The 18,915-nt window shown below is 40.5% G+C and overlaps 1 protein-coding gene across 4 annotated transcripts in view; it reads left to right on the top strand.

Moving 5' to 3' along the window:
- The window catches only part of KBTBD11 (kelch repeat and BTB domain containing 11), a 57,971-nt gene extending 41,304 nt beyond the window's left edge, over positions 1-16,667 (top strand). For all 4 annotated transcript variants that reach the window (XM_037812825.1, XM_037812828.1, XM_037812827.1 and 1 more), the window contains one exon: positions 9,509-16,667. In XM_037812825.1, the coding sequence (XP_037668753.1) occupies positions 10,413-12,584 (2,172 nt within the window). In that variant the 5' untranslated portion in view covers positions 9,509-10,412 and the 3' untranslated portion in view covers positions 12,585-16,667. The remainder of the gene's footprint in view (positions 1-9,508) is intronic.
- Positions 16,668-18,915: the final 2,248 nt, after the last annotated feature.

Below are 18,915 nucleotides of genomic sequence, written 5' to 3'. Positions count from 1 at the left end.
CCCCAAGATTGGGGGCTTGACTTATTAAATAGGGAGTCCCTAATACTTGCGAGAATATCAGGAAATTCCCCTGGTGGGGAAGTTTAATAGTTCCACTTTCCCCCCCAGTACCTCAAGGGGACTTTGCAAATCCTTTTTTTTTTCCTGCCCAAAATATTCTGGGATATATTGGGGTATTCCATTAAGCTGTACAGAATAACAAGTTCGCATCCCCTATTCTAGATTCCATGTAATTATGTTGTTTAAATAAACTAACCATACAAGTTAAGTGAGATAGTGTGGTGCAGAGAATATAAATTTTGTACCAAATAAACATCTTTAGATAGCAGTTAAAACTCAGGAATAGATGTGACTGCTGTAAGAGCTTACAATCTAGGAACCTTTACAATAAGCCTTATTGAACATTCTGTACTTCTGCATCATTGATTGCCCAATCTCTGTCCAGGCCTTACAATATTTGTCTTTTTGTTTCTGGCTTATTTCACTCAACATAATGTCTTGAAGGTTCATTCACCTAGTTGCATGCCTCACAACTTCATTCTTTCTTGCAACCACTAAATATTCTGTTGTATGTGTACACCACAGTTCACCCCTCTGTTCACTGGTCGATATACCCTTAGGCCATCTCCATCCATTGCAGATCGTGATTACTGCCACCATAAACACAAGGCACTCACCTAACTTTAATACTCTCTTTTGAATGAATTTGTGGATTTTTTTTTTTTATCTATTTTTCTTTTCTTTTTCTTTTTTTTTTTTTCCATTTCTTCCAAGTGTGTGATCACAGTGAGTACAGGACAGTGTACTAACTAGAAGTGAGTTCAGGTACCAGTTGCTGTCTGTTTAATCTTGTATTAGATTGTGTCTGACTGTACAACACTTCCTTGAATAAGTCAGCAACAGCTTTTATATTCTTCCTCTCCTCTAGTTTCAAGTATGGTAACTTCAGGTGTCTTATTACACCACCTATAAAGGAACATCTCGTGAGTCATGAAACTGTGTATCTAAGAAGGCTTGAATTTAAAAAGAAAAATCCATGATCTGGTGAAGGAAGTAAATCTGTTCAAGTTTTCATGACCTTGTTGTCCATCCATATTAATGCAAATTTAATCTCTACACTCTGCTTCAACTTCCATAATAGCTCATAGCTGGTTATGGTTACAGGTATAGGTACAAAGGAAATTCATAATTGTTAACACTTCCTCCATGACATCATGCAGTGAACTTGATCTGCAGAGTCCAAAGCATGCAACTGTGAAAGGATGAGACCGTGGAAGCTGGGCTCAGTCACTGGATTATGATTGAAAATACATGGTTGATCCTTTTTTTCTTTTCCTCGTAAGTGCCCCATCAAGAGCAAACGAACTGGGCTTTTCCATGTTTAGACCAACCTTAAATTCTTCACCAGCAGGAGTTAATCCCTATGGATCCTAGAGGGCTAGCTAATTTAGTAAAACAAAATATCAGGCATTTTTTTCTGAAGCCACATGTTAAATGCTTCCAAGACAGAGGGAATGAGGAGTATATTGGGTGTCCAAACAATTGGTTTTTGTCTGTTCCGAATTTTGCTTTGGCCTTCGGAGACTAGTAACTTCACCTTTTTGTTGCTTCAATTTTCTTATCTGTTAAATCAGGATAATGGTAAATCTTCTACCTGTCTCATATATGAATTAGAATAAAATATGAAAATTGCTGTGAAAGCACAGAAAGCATGTTTAGATAAATGTTGGTGGGTACGTTGGTGCTCTTTATTGCCCTGTTAGGCTGAGTATTCTGTAATTATGTTCATAGTTCTCCAGGGCAGGAACTCACATTTATCAGTGCTTACTGTGAGTCAGGAACTGTGCTATGCTAAACTCTTTATAAGTGCCCCCATTTAATCTTCTTGACAACCTAGTGAGGTAGGTATTTGTATTTGGTCAGAAGTATTTCAATTTCCAAGGAATAAGACTCACACTAGCTTATGCCAGAAATGGAATATATTACTCGCATACCTCAGAAGCCCAGGGTGAAGCGATCTTGGAGCATGACCTGATCGTGGAACCTCCCCCTCCTCTCCCACTTTCCAACTCTTGGATTTCCACTTTGTTTGTTGACTTTCATTTCTGCCACTGAAGACATGCTTTCTTCATGGGGGGAAATGGTCTTGAGCAGCCTTTGATTCCAGCTTTGTGACCCCTTAAGGCAAGGCCCTTCCTCACATATCAGCCTGAAGGCTCATGCATCAATCCACCAAGAAGGCTGACCTGATGCAAGTCACATGCTCTCCTTGGACCAAGCAGTGTGGCCAAGAGAAGGGGATATTATTTTCAGCTGGGACTGGAGCACACAACTAGCGTTGTGGCCATGGGCATATGGTACTGGGACTGGTAGCCCAACCAGAATCCTAAGGAATGTTTACTGGGGATAGAGCACTTTACCCAAGGGAGTGGCAGTGGGAAGATGCCCACTAGCGTATTAACATTTCCATTTTAGAGATGAGAAAACTGAGGCTTAGAGTGGTTACGCTACATGCTTAAGGACTCATAACTAGTATCTGTTTGACACAAAAAGCCAGTGCTTTTAAAAACATACTAGATACGCTTTTTGGAGCTTAATCAATATTAGCTTATTTAATTTTTACAAAAAAAATGCTATGAGGTAGAATTTTACGTGTGATGAAACATTCAGAGATGTTAAATAATTTTCTGAGACATACTGCAAGTGATTTTAATCTAGGAATGGCTGATTTTAAAGCCTCCTCTCTTTCTACTTATTTTCACAAAGAATATTAGTGTTCTTAGATTATGGCCATACCTGCTCATTTCACACTAGGCAGATGGCATAGGGCTTTTATCCTGGCTCAGTCACTTACTAAAGGAGAACCTTGGGCAAGTGTCTTAATCTCTAAGCATTGGTTTTCTCAGCTGTAAAACGGGGGAAATAATACCTGTCCCCCAAAGTTGTTTGGAGATGTGGTAACTTGTGTAACATGTGTGGCACAATTCCTGGAAAATAGTTGAAGACAAATGTTTTATTCCTCCTTGCTGCTTCCACCTTCCCCCTGATATACTCAGAAAAGAAGAATAAGTGTAAGGAAAATAAAGACTGATAAAGGGAGATAGGAAGAAAATCTGTTGGAGGCTTTTGTTTAAATTTGAAGGGTGAGTGGAGGAACACTTCTTGGTAGCGAGAAATATAAATAATTTGAGAGATTTCCTAAGGTTGGTATAAATATTTTTAAAGTATGGCTATAAAAGTCATATATATTCAGCATATAAAAATTTTAAAACAGAAGTGTATTAAGAAAATGAAAACCTTTCATTTTTCTAATCAATGTCCTTATACTGATGTTTCTCATTCTTTATATATGAAGACTGGTTTTTAGATGTTTAAACTTAAAAACCACACAGTTTTGATTACAAAACAATTCTATTTATTTTAGAAAACATGGAAACCAGTAGAGTAATATGGAAGATATAAAACCTATCTCTAGTCAAATATCCAGAGATAACCACTGATCCCTTTTTAAAAACTTTTTTGTAGGGTTGTGTAGTTCAATGATTATATCTTGATGTACATCATTCTTTGTATATTTTAAAAACTTGCTTTAACATGGTTTTATTTGGATGTTCTTAGAGTTTTCTTCCTATATATTTCCCTGGTTAACGTTCATTCATTCATTCATTCATCAAATGTTTATTGATTACTCTTTCAGAGCCCATCCCAGAGCTAAAGATAGAGTGATTAATGTAATTTCCTTTCCATGAGTTTCACATTCTAATGGAAGGATGATGTATACACCTGTAAGTAGTGATACTATGTAGTGCTAAAATAAGGCATTTTATGCAAACACAGACAGCAAAGTGTCTCACACTGGTAAGTAAGGAAGGCATTATAGAGAAGGTAGCATTAAGCTTGAGCTAAAAGGATGAGCAAGAATTTTCCTAGCTCAAAAGAGGGGAAAAGCTGTTCCAGGCAGAAAGAATTGCATAGGCAAAGGCCCTAAGATATAAATACACACAGACACAGACACAGACACACACACACACACACAGTTTATTAAGGGGAGTGGCAGGCAGTTCTGTGTGCTCTTGTGGCAGGATGGAGAGGGAGTTCCGGCATTGTGGAATGAGAGATGAAGGCAGAGGGTATGTTGGGACCAGACTGTTCAATGTCTTATTTACCAGCTTAAGGAATTGGTGTGTTAAGCATACCTATTACATATAGCATTTCTTTGGGAAATTCTCAATAATTTTGTTTCTTCCAATTAAGTCCTACCAGAAGATTCACCTACTATCATACCCCTAAATAACTTCCATAAAGGCATGCTGAGTACATGCTGATATAGCCAGGATAAAACAATTCCAGTACACAATGTGCTTCTCCCCAGCTGCCACCATCTGCCTTATTCTCAGAACTGGGTGGGCTCTCCAGATTCACTAGAATTCTGTTGACAGGATGCATAGGCAGTAGACTGATAAATCCTAATATTTTGTAGACTTAAATTAATCCAACATATAGATACATCAGAAGCCAATGCATGCATGACCCAGAATAGCAACCAACAGAATAATGTAAGAGGCATCATGGTGTGGTGATTAAGGGTGGGCATTGGAGCCAGTTGCTTATTAATTGTATGAGGTTGGTGAAATCACTTAACATCTTCTTTTCTCTTCTGTAAAGTGGGGCTAATAAAGACTACTACCTCACAAAATGGTTGTGAGGGTTAATATGATGTAAAGCATATTAGAACCGTGTCTGGCAAAATAAATGTTAGCCGTTATATTTTTATTACTGCTAGTGTGAAGTCAGATTATATTATAGTTCCTCTAGTTTTTTTTGGAATGTCCTTCATAAAAAATAATCTTAAAAAATTATAGATTGTACTCTAGTGGAATAGAAGTGAACCTAATTGATGTTACTTGATCTATTGTATGACATTCACTTATTCATTTAATTACTCAACAAATTAAACTACTTATTAGGTATTTCTAAACTACATGGAATATACTGTCCATTCTAAATTCCACAGAAATTGTCCATTTCTAAAGTGGTCAGATATATTGTCTTTAATTGGCTTTAGTTTTTTTTTTAATTCATTCAGTATACTATTTTCCATGACCATCCAAGACTCAATGCAGTACCTTGGTGTTTAGTAGCAATATAGTATATTTAATGAATGCATTTCAAAATGAAAAAAAAAAATCATGAATAATACTTCCAACTGGCTACCTTTGGTCTGTGTAATTCTGTGTAAATGGTTTTGATAGTAATCCTAAAACTGTATTCCAGACTGTGAGGAGTACTCAGAAAATGTACATCAGGAATTAGAGTGAGCATGATTAGCTTCTTAGAACATCTGCAGTCAGCTTGCAGTATTGGCTGGCTTCCTTCCTCAGCCACACCAGGCCATCTCCTACCATCAGTCATATGTGTTCAGAAATTGTGAACTAATTTAAATTTGGGCCTAAAGAAGAAATAACTGTGAAAAAACAATATTTGTTTGAACAACTAAAATAAATCAACATTCTATATAAAATAGAAATGACCCTCAAGGTCCCTACAACTTGCGAAGATTCTATTATTTTTCTTATATTCATGGGTTTCCTTTCTTCATTACTCTTACAGATTCTGGCTATTTATTATGTGAACAGCATCTTTCTGGTATTGTGAAAGGTGTACAATGGGCACGGAACAGGTATATTCCCAGGGAATATGTAATCTAATAGGGAGTGTGTGTGTGTGGTGGTGAGGACATATTAAAAAAACACAAAGCATGATGTGGAAGACACTGAGAATGAATTTATTAAAAGCAACACATGTTACAGAAGTTTAAATAAGGTTCTTAAATCTAACATATTTTTTAAAAAGCTAACTATAATCATTTGAAAGGAATATTCTTTTTAGCAACTGGTGTTACAATGAAGCATGTTTAAATAAACTGATATCCACACTAAATTTATAAATAATCTAATGTCTACATTCAATACATAATGTCCACTGTTAGGAAAGCATACACACTCTTACTTTTTAAATTAACATTAATAGTGAAGAAATTAGTGAAGAAAACCTTTCTCTTTTCAAAATTTTTATTTAGCTGTTTATAAAGTCAGGAGGAAATTTATATTCTTCAAGGGGAAAATGATATGTAAATTATACTTAAGACTCGTTAAACTATTTCCTAACCACAGTCAAAAAAAGAAAACCTGTTAATGCCCCCAGTTTCCCCCGCTGCTGACCCCATTCCTTTCAACTAATATGCTGTACTCAGATTCTGTTCTTCATCTGATGGTGATAGAATCCAAAAGTGGTGATCAGGGAAACACAGATAATCATTCAGGAAGAAAAAATCCTTCCAAATGCCCCAATCAGATCAGAGTTTCATGTATTTCACAAGGATGGGCACTCTGTAAAGAATTCTCAGTAAAGCTTCAGGGGAAGCACAAAATGGGGGGAAAATCCCTTTGGAAATCCCTAACTTTCTATCCAAAGAAATTTGCAACTAACAGTCTTAGCAGAGTAGCTGAGGTCTGAGAAGGCTGTTAAACACAAAAGGGGTTGACTCCTCTCCATCCACTTTAAGGTAAAAGCACAAAAATGGTTCATTCTGAAAGAAAAGAAAAGTGACAGAGCTGTTAATATTGAGTTTCTTAGCACCATTTGAAAAAGAACAGGGTCCCTGTATGTAATTTCCTCATTGCCCTTGTGGAATCTCCTGCTGCTGAACATCTCTTGTGTACCGTAGTGGGAGAGACTTAGTACCAAGCAGATACTTCTAGTGTTGTAAACCATCTTTCAAAAATCCCACCTCCTGGTGGCTTCAATAGAAGAAGGACTGTTGATGTTGAAGTTCAGCATTACTACTGGTTTGACATTGTAGTCACAGATGATCTTCAACCATGTCTGACAAAATTTGTTTCAGTAAGTTTTGCTGAATGTATGGTACACAGGTACTCATCAACTTAGATTGTTTAATGTATAGCTGATTATCTCAGTTGAGTGATCAAACTTAGAGGCTCTCAGGGTTTATCTACCATGAAACTGGCCTAGCTGTTCTATGCTTTTCCATAGCCTCAGACTATGTCCCTGATGCTGCCAACTAACTGTAGTATGTGCCAAGGGGCCCTCAGGGAGACAGGTAAGAAAATGTGGATAGAATATCGCAAAATCATCACCTATTCTGGAAATACACCTCAAAAGGACACAATCAAATAATAATAATTTTGTATGGGAGGGGTATAACTAATACAGTTATTGAGAAATCTAGACTCATGAATTTAGAGATAATTAACTTTTATTCATTCTTGGGTTAGCTAGAATCAAAACTAATTCTGTCTCTTCCAGATAACTAAATTGTCCTTATCGTGAAGCAGAAATCACTACCCATTGACTCTTGTTGGGCCACTGACTACTTCAGTCTGTTTCGTTGTTGGGATCTCTCTTTTACTTCATCGTAGCTACAACAAAATGTGTACTTAGCCTGATTCTTCTAGCTTAAACTGATATTGTAGGACTTTTCAGATTGGTTCTATTCCATGAGTTTTCTCTCAATCTGTGATGATTTACATAAAGATACTCTTAGGTCTTAGGTTTTTGCACATTCTAATCAGAGTCAAATTAGAGAAAGAACTAGCAAGTTCTGGGACCCTTTTCCAGACCCAATAAAGAAAAAAAAATTACTGTGTATTTTCCAGTAATATTTCACAGAAGAAATGTGAAAAAGATGAGCCAAATGAAAGCCAGTTCTTTAATTTTATTTCAAGCATTAAGGTATACTATACTTTTGAATAATATATTTAAGGATGCCATAATTTTTATCTAACTTTCCCTTGGATGACTCTGCTTACTGAAAAAGCATTTCTAAAGTCCTTGGGAAAATACCAGTGAACTTTACTTATACAGTCTTCACAGGTTTAACAGTTTGCCATTGCATTCTCATTGCTGTGGGCCAGGGCTCATTTCCATCTTACCGAATACAGCACCATTAAAGAAGCAGGATGAAAAGCATGACGACAGATGTCACAATCAGGGTGGTGTACAGCTGAGTAAACATTCAAGAACGTTTGTTCTGCTGAATATTGTCTGTGACCTACACATCCCCCGAGATCAGTTTCAGGTCACTCTCAGAATTTCTTAAAATTGCACTTCCCATATATCCTAGGACAGTGCTTTGCACATAGTGAGTGTGCCAAAAAAAGAGATATTGTTAAAGATATCTGGCAAAGGGTGGGTGGGGAGAGAACTGAATGTCTTGAATTTCCAACTTTAAGACACTTATTAAAAAATTTCTGAGAATAATGGGAAAGCTTTTTCAGTGACACTGTGGTAGGAAGGGCAGAAGAAGCAGGTATATATGCTCAACCCTAAGCTTTTATAGGGATCAGGTAATGGTATTGTGTATAAGTAGAAAATCAGAAGAGTGATGTTGAGGGAAGGCAGTTAATTATCATTTCATCTATCTCATCTGAGAGGTGAAAATACTCTTCTATTTCTATTCTATACAGTAATGATCAGCCTGATTGTATTTTGTATGTTTTTCTTTCCTACATTCTCTTCTTTAGAAAGCTAAAATACAATTTGGCTTTCTCCTGTATTGACTCAGAAGACCCCTGGGTCCTCTTTCAATGGATTAGGGAGTCTCAATGAAGATTTTGCCAATTTAGAAAAGATATATTATTATATTATAATTCAGCTGGAGGTGCTCACATTTGCCTTCCAAGAAATCAGTCTTGGCTTTGCTTTTCTCTTGCTGTACTTGGGGTATTTGGAAAATCACTTTCCTGAGGTTTTCCACCAAAGTAATTCCAAGAATAACAAGTTCAAAAGATTTAGGGGGCTGGGGAGGTAGTATGTGGGAACTCTGCACTTTCTGCATGATTTTTCTGTAAAACTACAACTGCTCTAATAATAATTTTAAAAAAGCTAAAAAAAAAAAAAAAGATTTAGGGGTTGGAACCTCTCTGGGTCCTTACTATGTACTATTAACTGAAACCAATTACAAAGAAGTGTCTTTGGCACCTGTCTCCAAATATTTGTTATAAGTGAATTTGAAATAATTCACTGGAAAATACTAAGGACAACTGTTACATGTTAATATAATTACATAGCCTAACCATTTTTTTCTTACTAAAAGGTATTCTTAATTTTACATATACATTTTAACAGGTTGAAAAAAATGTTGCTGTTTGACTGCTTTTGACCTACAACTCTAGCAATTTCATATGGCCCCACCTAATATAATTAAGGCATTAATTTTTGATAATGCCTGAACTGGGTTCTCCTTCATGTTCACCAGAATCATGGAAGGAATACTGAAAGGTCATCAATATTTTTATAAATACTTAAATGATTCTGTATATTCTATTCATCAAAATATACAGTAGTCAAAAGTTACAATCCCTTTTGTGACCAAAGCTGTATTCTATAGCCTGAAAGGCGTGGAGGGAAGTACGGTAAATTCCACTGACAAAATAATCTGACTGAAACATGCAAATTCAAACATTCTCTCTTTTTTTCCTTTAAACAGAACAAGCAGAGTATGGTGGAATGATATGGAAACACCTGATATCCCAGCAAAGGAAGCCACAAAGGAAGGCTCATGATTGATAAATGAGGAAGGCCATTCGAAAGTTTACAATAATTGTTTTTCTCTGACACCCATATGCATATGGCAAGTGAATTATGGATTACCAACTTCCTGCCCAGGTGATAGGTGTGAGTGCAGACACACTGCAAGAGCTCCAGATGCCAGGACACAAAGACAAACATTCTCCAGCTGACCTTTCATAAATGTTAATCGCAAGTGGGAGTAACAAAATAAAAACTCAATAGGGTGGCTCTTTATAAAAAGAAACAGTTAAAAACAAGATTCTAAAGTTTTGGCTACAGCCTGTCTCAGATTTGTTGATTCTATGAGCAGCAGTGATATGTTGGAATGAAGAGTGATAAAGTAGGTAAACACTGACTCACATAAAGAAAGGGCATGCCCTGGTTTGTTAGATGTACCTTGATAACTCGATTCTGTAGAGAAGGAACTATAAATAAAACACCCGCTGAAGCTCCAGGACTTTGCCATACCTTAATTAAACCAATACCCCAGAGGCATTAAGACTAATTCCCAAAGACCTTAGCAAATAGATAGCCATAGAATGTTAGAGTGATTACGGTTCAAAAGTTCAGTAGAGAGGGCACTGAGAGTTTGACGCAACCCTGTTTGCAGGAGAGGAGAGTGGAAAGGGCAAAAAGCGATCAGCAATGTGAGAAGAAAAGGTGTGGAAATAAAAAGTGAAATCTAATCACGTGCCAGGAAAAGCGTGTGAAGCAAGAAACCCAGAGTAACGATCAACTTGACCAGCCCAATTCAGGGCGATTATTTACTGCTGCTGAGTGAAAAGTGGCTGTGGGGGCAGCAGCCAAGAGAAACTCCTACCATGGAGAACTCGGTGGCTCCCTGCGTCCTTTACCCAGGTGACAACAATGTCACTGGGTCCAAGCCCGGAGGCGCCTTTGCCAATGGACTGTGCGGAGAGACGGGGGGCGAAGGAGATGCACTCGAGACTTCTGGAGAGAGCAGCCTACAGCAGCCGGACACGGACGAGGAGGACCAGAGCACGAGCATCAACGGGAAAGAGGGCGCTGAGTCCCTGACGCAAACACCCTGCAGTTTCAGCTCTTCCCTGTGTTTCAGCTCCGGGGACGACTCCCCACCGCAGTCTTGTGCAACCGCAGCTTCCGCGGCAGAGGAGGCAGCAGCCTCTCCGCCTTCCTCCCGCAGAGGAAACCGGGTGGTGAAGAGTCAGTGGGAAATCAATAACGCTGGTGCCACGTCCGAAGAGCCCGCGCAGGAGGCGGCGGCGGCGAGGGAGCCGGGGGAGAGCTTAACGCCGCAGCCTCCGCCTGTCACTTATTGTGTCCAGACTGGAGGCCAGCCCGGGGAAGCGCCGCCGCCGAGTCGCGCGGGGGCGGGGAGCCGGGGCGGCGGCGGCGCCTGCGACAGCCCCAGCGTTGCGCCACCCGGCGGCCCGGCCGCAGAAGATCCCGACCTGGTGATCGAGGTGTCCGGCCGCCGCATCCAGGCGCACAAAGCCGTGCTGGCCGCCAAGAGTGACTACTTCAGGGCGCGTTCGTCGCGGGAGATCCTGCGCATCAAGGGGGTGAGCTACGCGGCGCTGCGGCTGCTGGTGGACTACCTGTACTCCGGTCGCATGGGAGACGTGCGGCAGGACAACGTCGCCGAGGTGGTGGCCGGGGCGCGCTTCCTGCAGATGCCCTGCGCTGTGCAGTGCGCCATGGACGCCATGAGAACGCAGATCACCCTGGCCAACTGCTACCAGGTGCTGAGCCTGGCCAAGCAACAGCGACTCGGCGAGCTGCGGGAGGCCGCCTACCGCTTCATGAGCGACCACTACCTCGAGGTGCTGCGCGAGCCGGCCGTGTACGGCCGCCTGACCGGCGCCGAGAGGGACCTTATCCTGCAGCGCAGACTGCAGGGCGGCCGCGGCTGCCTCCTGGCGGCCGAGATCAACGATGTCTTCGAGCGCGTAGGGAGCCGGCCTCAGAGCCGCGAAAGCAGTCGCCCGCAGAGTCCGTCGGCCGCGGCCGCCGCTGCCGCGCAGTCCCCGGGGGAGCAGCCGCCCACACCGCCGCCCCCCGCCCGGGCCCCCTCGGAAGACGAGGAAGGGCACAGCGACTCCGTTATCTACTACTACCAGGAGGCAGACAAGGAGTGGCGGGTTCTTACTCGGCTGCCCGAGGGCGCCAACGCCAAGGGCTGTGCCATGTGCGTGCTCTACAACTACCTCTTCCTGGCTGGGGGTATCCTGGAAGGTGGGTCCGAGGGGCGCGCCCGCCTTTCGGACAAGGTGTTCTGCTACAACCCGGTGACCGACACCTGGAGCACGTTGCGGCCCTTGGGTCAGGCTCGCTCGCAGCTCAAACTGCTGGCCCTGGACGGCTACCTGTACGCCGTGGGCGGCGAGTGCTTGTTCAGCGTGGAGCGCTACGACCCGCGCACCGACCGCTGGACTGCCGTGGCCCCACTGCCGAAGGGCGCCTTCGCCGTGGCCCATGAAGCCACTACCTGCAACGGGGAAATTTACGTGTCCGGGGGGTCACTCTTCTATCGTCTGCTTAAGTACGACCCCCGGCGAGACGAATGGCAGGAGTGCCCGTGCAGTAGTAGCCGCAAGCGGTCGGCCGACATGGTGGCCCTGAAGGGCTTCATTTATCGCTTCGACCTTTGCGGGGGCAGGGGCGACCTCCAAGCGGTGGCTGGGGCGAGCGGAGGGGTCAACGTCTTTCGCTACCACTGCCTGGCCAAGCAGTGGAGTCAGTGCGCCTCGAACCTGCGGCCCCCGGGCGGACTCTCGGGCCTGCAGCCCTTCCGTTGTGCGGCGCTAGAAGGCACCATTTACTGTGTGAACCGCGCGGGCACCTGGCGCTTCGTCTTCTCCCAGGAAAGCGAGCCCGGCGAGGACGGGGGCCAAAGGGGCTGCTTCGAGCCAGAGTTACTTAAAGCCCCCTTCGACGCCCGAGGCGTGCTCTTCCCGTTCGTGCTCACCTTGCCCGAGAAGCTGGACAAAGCGGAGCAGGGGACCGCGTAGGGGGTGGGGCCGGGGCCAACCAGGCATGGCCCTCGGGCAGCTCTGGGAAGAAGGAAATGACCCAGGTGGGCTGACTGACATCCCAAAGTGGGGAGGGGAGGGTGAGGTGGAGTAGCGGAGGGAGAGAGTGTGGGATGGGCGCCCGCTGGCAATGCTGAATCCTTTAAACGCTTTGAAGTTAGAAGCTTGTCCTGGGACCTTGAAGGCGTTTTATTTTTGCAATACTATTCTTAGATGTGCGTCCCTATTCTGCTTTCCTTTTTGCTTCACTTTGCTTAATGAGATGTAGGAGGTGTTCAAGTAGATGACCTTACAAATAAGAAAACAGGATACCGAAGGGAGAAAAAAATGGAATCAAAAGATTAAGCTGCAGTGGGTACAAAGGTATACTCGGGCTTCTGAGGGAACTGAGAGGCCTGATCTGAGTTTTGAAGAATACAATTGCTTGCCATGTGATTAGAATGCTGTGCAGGAACCTTTGGGTTACCACGGATAGATTCAGGGCCACAAACTAGGACAACGTGAACTATTAGGAGAACCACTAAAAGAAGGTCACTTTGTGTGTTTTTTTTTGTTTTTTGTTTTTTTTTTGGCTGAAGGTTTAAAATTATAACTGATAAGCAAAGCTCTTAAAACTTTTTAAACTTAGGCAAAAAGTTCATGTTACTACATTTTCAAGTTGGATTGACTTAACTTCAAAATAGTAATTTATGATTCAGTAAGCATTAAAGGTAAAATCTTTGATTACCTGAATTTCATTTCTTGTCCAATAGGCATTGAAAGTATTTCTTCTGTCATACCACAGATTACCCAGATGAGGTGAAACACACACACACATTGAGAACTGCTTTATCTCACTGTTTCACTGACATTGATTTAATATTTCCAAGTGAAAGGATATTAATTATGGTCATTGACATAATGATGATTTACTATTCTTTGAATTTAAGATCTTTGGTGAGTGTGTTTACCAAAGAGTATATCTTTAATACTTGAAACTTCCTGACAAGGGCAGTTGTCCATTTTTAAAGGAACCTTTGATAGCCAACTAAATATACTCAACAGCTTTCATATTTTATAGTGGGCGGAAAGAGAATGTTATTCCTAAAACGAAGAAGTAACAAAAAGGTTAAAATCTTTTCCTTTTAACAGTTCTAAAGGCAAATGTGCAACAATCCTCTCAGGCACATTTTGAACCTACTACTTACAATGTTTTAAATATGTATTATGTAACCATGATGAAGGAAATTACTTTTTACAAGCATCAATCTAAGAAAATGTGGCAGAGTGACAAGGGTATATTAACATAAGGGGAAATATAAGTTTTTAAGGTAGTTTAACACATAAAATATATTTATCTGATTGTGAATTCCAAAATACCCTAATAGAATTAACACGAGACTCACTACTTTAGCAGGATGCAAGGATTAAAAACAAATTGACCTTGATCTCTCCTCATTTGTTATAGTTTACTTTTCAAATATGTACAGGACAGACTTACTATTTATTAAGAGTTTGAGGATAAAATATGTGCTCACAATCAGAGGCAAAATTATTTGGATTCTGAGTCCAATATGGTTTCTTATTTTATTACGAAAAGTGTACATTTAAAGTTACTGAAACATAACTGGATGAAATCATGCATACCTTAATATTATTTGCTTGTTAATCCAGAGATCAGAGTTGTCATCTTCTTAGAAAACAGTGGATAATTTGGAAATAAGTTATGCTTTTTGAGAGTATGTGGTTATGACAGGTACTAATTAAGTGTAGTTAGAAATGATCAGCTTGAACCTTATGCATGTCCCAAAGGCATGGAATTTACAATTTCAGTTAGAATGTATTCTGTTGACTTTTATGCTTGTGAATGATTACTCATGAACTGCAAGAGGATGCCTTGGCAACTTGGTTAATCATCTAGAAAAGAAAAGCAGACTTCATATTGCCTGACTGTATTGGTCATTTATAGGAGTTTACTGAAGGAATTGTGGTAGGAAAAAATACTTTTAGCACAAGGAAACAAATAATGTTCTTTTTAAGAAATGTATATTTCATGGTATTGTACATTTTCTCTAGAATGTTATTATTTATGCTAAAATTTTGATATGAAGTGGAACCATGCCAATATTTTCATTCCTTAAATATCAAATTCATAAAGTACTATCACTGTGATTTTACTTGGGAAACCAAAACATAATAACTGAAAAATATTATTTTTGCTGTTTAAAAATTAAATGTTGAAATCTGACTTCTAAAGTTAAATCATTGCCATAAGAGGATATCAGGTGTGTTAAGATGTTAGATGTGGGCAGTCAAATGATAACATGCCTGGTTGGAGTTTCTGTGTATTATTTTATCATTTCATTTAATAAAGAAATATCTGTACTAGGTATAGTATCACTTCCTCTGGGTGTTGGCAGTGGAATCCCAGGGTTTTTCATTATCTTGTCAAAACTAAATAGACAAGGAAACCTAAAGGGTAACTGAAAGGATTAATATCATTGATGTCTAGCCAACCTCTTTTAAAAACATGTAGAATGTTATGTACCATATACCCAAATAATGATATTACATTCAGGCAAATACTAGAGGACCTGACATACATGAAGACCAATTTATTTTGCTTTTGGAAGCCAGTACCTGGAGCGTGGAGCCATAAGAGTTTGTACCAATTAAACAAACAGAAAAGCCACACCCTCCAAGAGCTTTGATTTGGGCAGGGTTTGCCACTCATTGCTGAGACTTACCTCTAGAGGCCTGAGGCTCCAGGACAGAATTTTCATTTTCAGTCTGGTGTTCTAATTTAGAAAAACAGATGGTGCAAAAAATATTCCTGATCATCGATCAGTTAAGAGATTCAACCGAGGCTAATGCACTTACGACATCCATCCATAATTCTCATAGAATTAAGCAACTCATATACTCTGACATTTCCAAATATTTGATAGAGCTGTTGTATTTTATGGGGAAAATATGATATACATGAAAGCTTGATCTTTTGGTTAGTTGACAACTAATGACTTTTGTCTTGTTAATTACTTTTTATTTGGAACACAAAGGAACTAGCTTAGGATTTCATTTTCTCTGTTTTTATTCTTAGTGTTGGGAACAACTCCCCCAAACCTAGCGTTAACTCTTGGCAGATTTATGGAGATTGGTTTTGGAGTTGTTTTCTGAGTCTATGGTGACACATTTCTTTTCCTTAATGAAAAAGAATGCTACGGAGATTATTTTGTTACTTAGGTAAAAGTAACCTGCATCTTACCTGCATCAGTTTTGCTACAAATACTTAAGTAGGAAATGAATCATCTGCTTCATTTCTGTTCATTTCTGAGTGTCACTAGTAATTCCAGTAGTAGTCATTTAATCTACTGGTCTCTTAATTAACACTTTAAAAATTTAAACTCATTTAAATTGAATGTTTTTGAGGTCCTTTTGCCTCTTCTTAAAGTCAAGATAGAGTCAAGACATAATCTATTGTAACATCTTAGTAGAGTAACATAAACAAAAACGTTCTATTGTGTTCTGTCTTATTTTAGATGCTTTCCTAGCTTATAAAAAATTTTATTTGGGGTTTTAAAATTCAATTTTCTTATTTTTCCCCTTTCCTCTGCATTACCTTTGTTCATGAAAAGATAACGATGTGAGCTAAAAATTGAAATGTGCAAATGTTTTAGTTGCATCAGAGTTTATTGCACTAGCCACACTACACTTTTTTTTTCCACATCCAGGAATAAGCCTGGACCATGCAGCAGTCAAGCATCTTGTGAGGAGCTGGCATGAGGCAGGTGCTTTATAATGCTTAATGAATTGGTTTAAATTGATTTGAAATAAAAAGCTAGATATGTTCTAATGTGAGGTTAAAGCTCCTTCAACACTTTTTAAAACTCTTAATAGTATTCAAATGTTGCCATTTATTAAAGACAAACTCTACCTGCTTAAGGCACAGTTCAGGCCAGCTATTCTATGTGTAGTTAATGTGTTTATTAACACTTGAGTTTTATAATCCTAGGCATATATACTGTAAAACCATATATGTATGTCAACTTATGCTGAGATGAAATAAATATGTGGAAAATATCAGTGCTTCTCAGATCTTTGCAATAATTGCTTTTCTTTTTCTATTTTAGCAGCAGAACACCAGGAGTGTTCTTAAACCACGGAGAGTTCTTTCGTAGGGAATATGCTGCCCTGCAGGTCAGGAGATTCTAGTTCTATCTGTGTAACCCTAAGTTGAAATCTCCCCATCTGTTAAATAAGGAGTTGAACTTGGTGATTCCTGAGATCCCTTCCAGCTCAAAAAATTTGAGTAAGGGTGTATCTTCATACTTTTAAAAGGGGATCAAAATGCTGTTTTTGAGAGAAAGTAGCTCCCTGCTGTCCCTCTTTCTCTCCTCTACCCTGTCTTTTGGTCAGCCAGCTAATGGCAGTTTTAGCTCCACTGCTTCCTAGAGAGGAATGTCAAACAGACTTCTCTCTCTCCTCCCAGGCAGTTTAGAGATACCAGTGGGGAGGCTAGGTGAAAGATTCAAAGCACATTTATCGGGTTTTCCTCAGTGTTCCTTTTTCCCTTTCATGCACAATATCTCATTTTAAAATTCCAAAGAATATGCATATTGGGGCAGGTAGGGGTTCAGTACAGAACAGTTCCTCCTGCCTACCTCCACACCCCCATCAAGTGCAGAGAAAATTGAGAAATAGGCACAGTAGTGAAACAGAGCCTGCAATACCATTTTTATTACCAGCAAAGGCTAGGTAGGAAAATGTGGTTTTAGGGTTATTTGCCGAGTGGGCTTTCAAAAATCAAAACTAGATGGAATTACCCAGTCATAGGTGGTGTTAGACCACTGCAGGCCTCCTAAGGCAGAGGCAGAGCCTGCAAATCAGCATGAATAGGCTCAGAAGGATGCCTGCCCCTTGCTGGGGCACATCCCTAGGACAGAACCCGGAATAGGCTCACCTATGTAGGTGAAGGGAAGGTGCTCCTCCCAAATGCACTGCTTATTAAGTCACTGCTCCTTCTCTGGGGAGAAGAGGATATGGCGAGGGGACACAGAGGCCAGAAATATGACCCTTGGGAATTTCTTCCATATGGAATCAAGAGGAGTGGGGGCAATGCATTCCCCATAAAACAGCCTATCTGCACTTTCATGCAGTACCACGTTACATTTCCTGTGTGTAATCAGGGAAGTGGTTTTCAGTGCATTTCAGGCAACGTTAGAGCTACAGGGAGGGAGATTCGAGATCATCTGATGCACTCTGTTCAGTTTTCGGGGGTTGGAGGTTGAATCAGAACATTAAACATGATGCCATTGCATACAAGTTTCAGAGTTTGATGTGGCTGAGTTAGCTTCACTTGGATCCACTGTCATCCACGGAATCTCAAGCTGCAGCTGGCTTTCCCGGAGATGTGTGCACTGGTCTGAAATAGAATGAGGCAGTGAAAGGGATGGGTTACAATCTAAACACAAATACCGGAAAAGTAATTCAGACACACAAATCTTTTCCAGACTTGTCATATGTAATGCAAGAGATGGAAAGATGAACCCAAAGCACTGGAAAGAAAATGGTTCTGTGATGAATATGATTCAAAGGTGCAGCCATAATGAGTGGAAAAAGCTGATAATTTTGACTAGATGTGTCCTAGGCAGTGGGGAACACTCAGTTAACACAAAGATGAGAGAGTGAATACTTCTCATAGTGTCACATTCTTTACCCCTTTCAGAAATTACAGTGATTCAATTGCCGCCCAACACTCCTTTTAAGTCATGTTGCATTCAACATGAATGTGAACCTGTGTGACTTTTAATTTTTAAGAGTTCTTTAAAAATTTGTTTTTCCCCATAAATCTTAATTTTTTTTTCCATGGGAAAAAGGGAATGTTATTAAAAGAGGGAATTCTTCAGCAAAGAGTGGAGAAAGAAGTTCACCAATTTGAAGTTATTTTAGTTCTCAGGATCAATTACATTAAAATGAGGTCATACTAGAGTAGAGTGGGCTCTTCATCCAGCGTAACTGGATGGAGGTGTCAGCGGGACACAGACAAACACAGGAGAGAGAACACCATGCAATGAAACATGTGATGAACATCATTTGATGAGGTGCTGCAGCTGCAAGACAAGGAACACCAAGGAGAGCTGACAATCACCACAAGCTAAAAGAGGTAAGGAAGACATCTCCCCTGCAGGTTTCAGGGCGAGCATGGCCTGCCGACACCTTAATTTGAGATTTCCAGCCTTCAGAACAGTGAGACAATAAACTGTTGTTGTTTTGAGCCACCTGATTTGTGCTGCTTTGTTATGGCAGGAAACTAATACACAGTTCTGGTAAG

The sequence above is a fragment of the Choloepus didactylus genome, chromosome 20 (genome assembly GCF_015220235.1).
Source record: "Choloepus didactylus isolate mChoDid1 chromosome 20, mChoDid1.pri, whole genome shotgun sequence".
NCBI lineage: Eukaryota > Metazoa > Chordata > Mammalia > Pilosa > Megalonychidae > Choloepus > Choloepus didactylus.
Note: the sequence above shows the minus strand (reverse complement) of the source record. Positions and strands in the feature narration are given on the sequence as shown.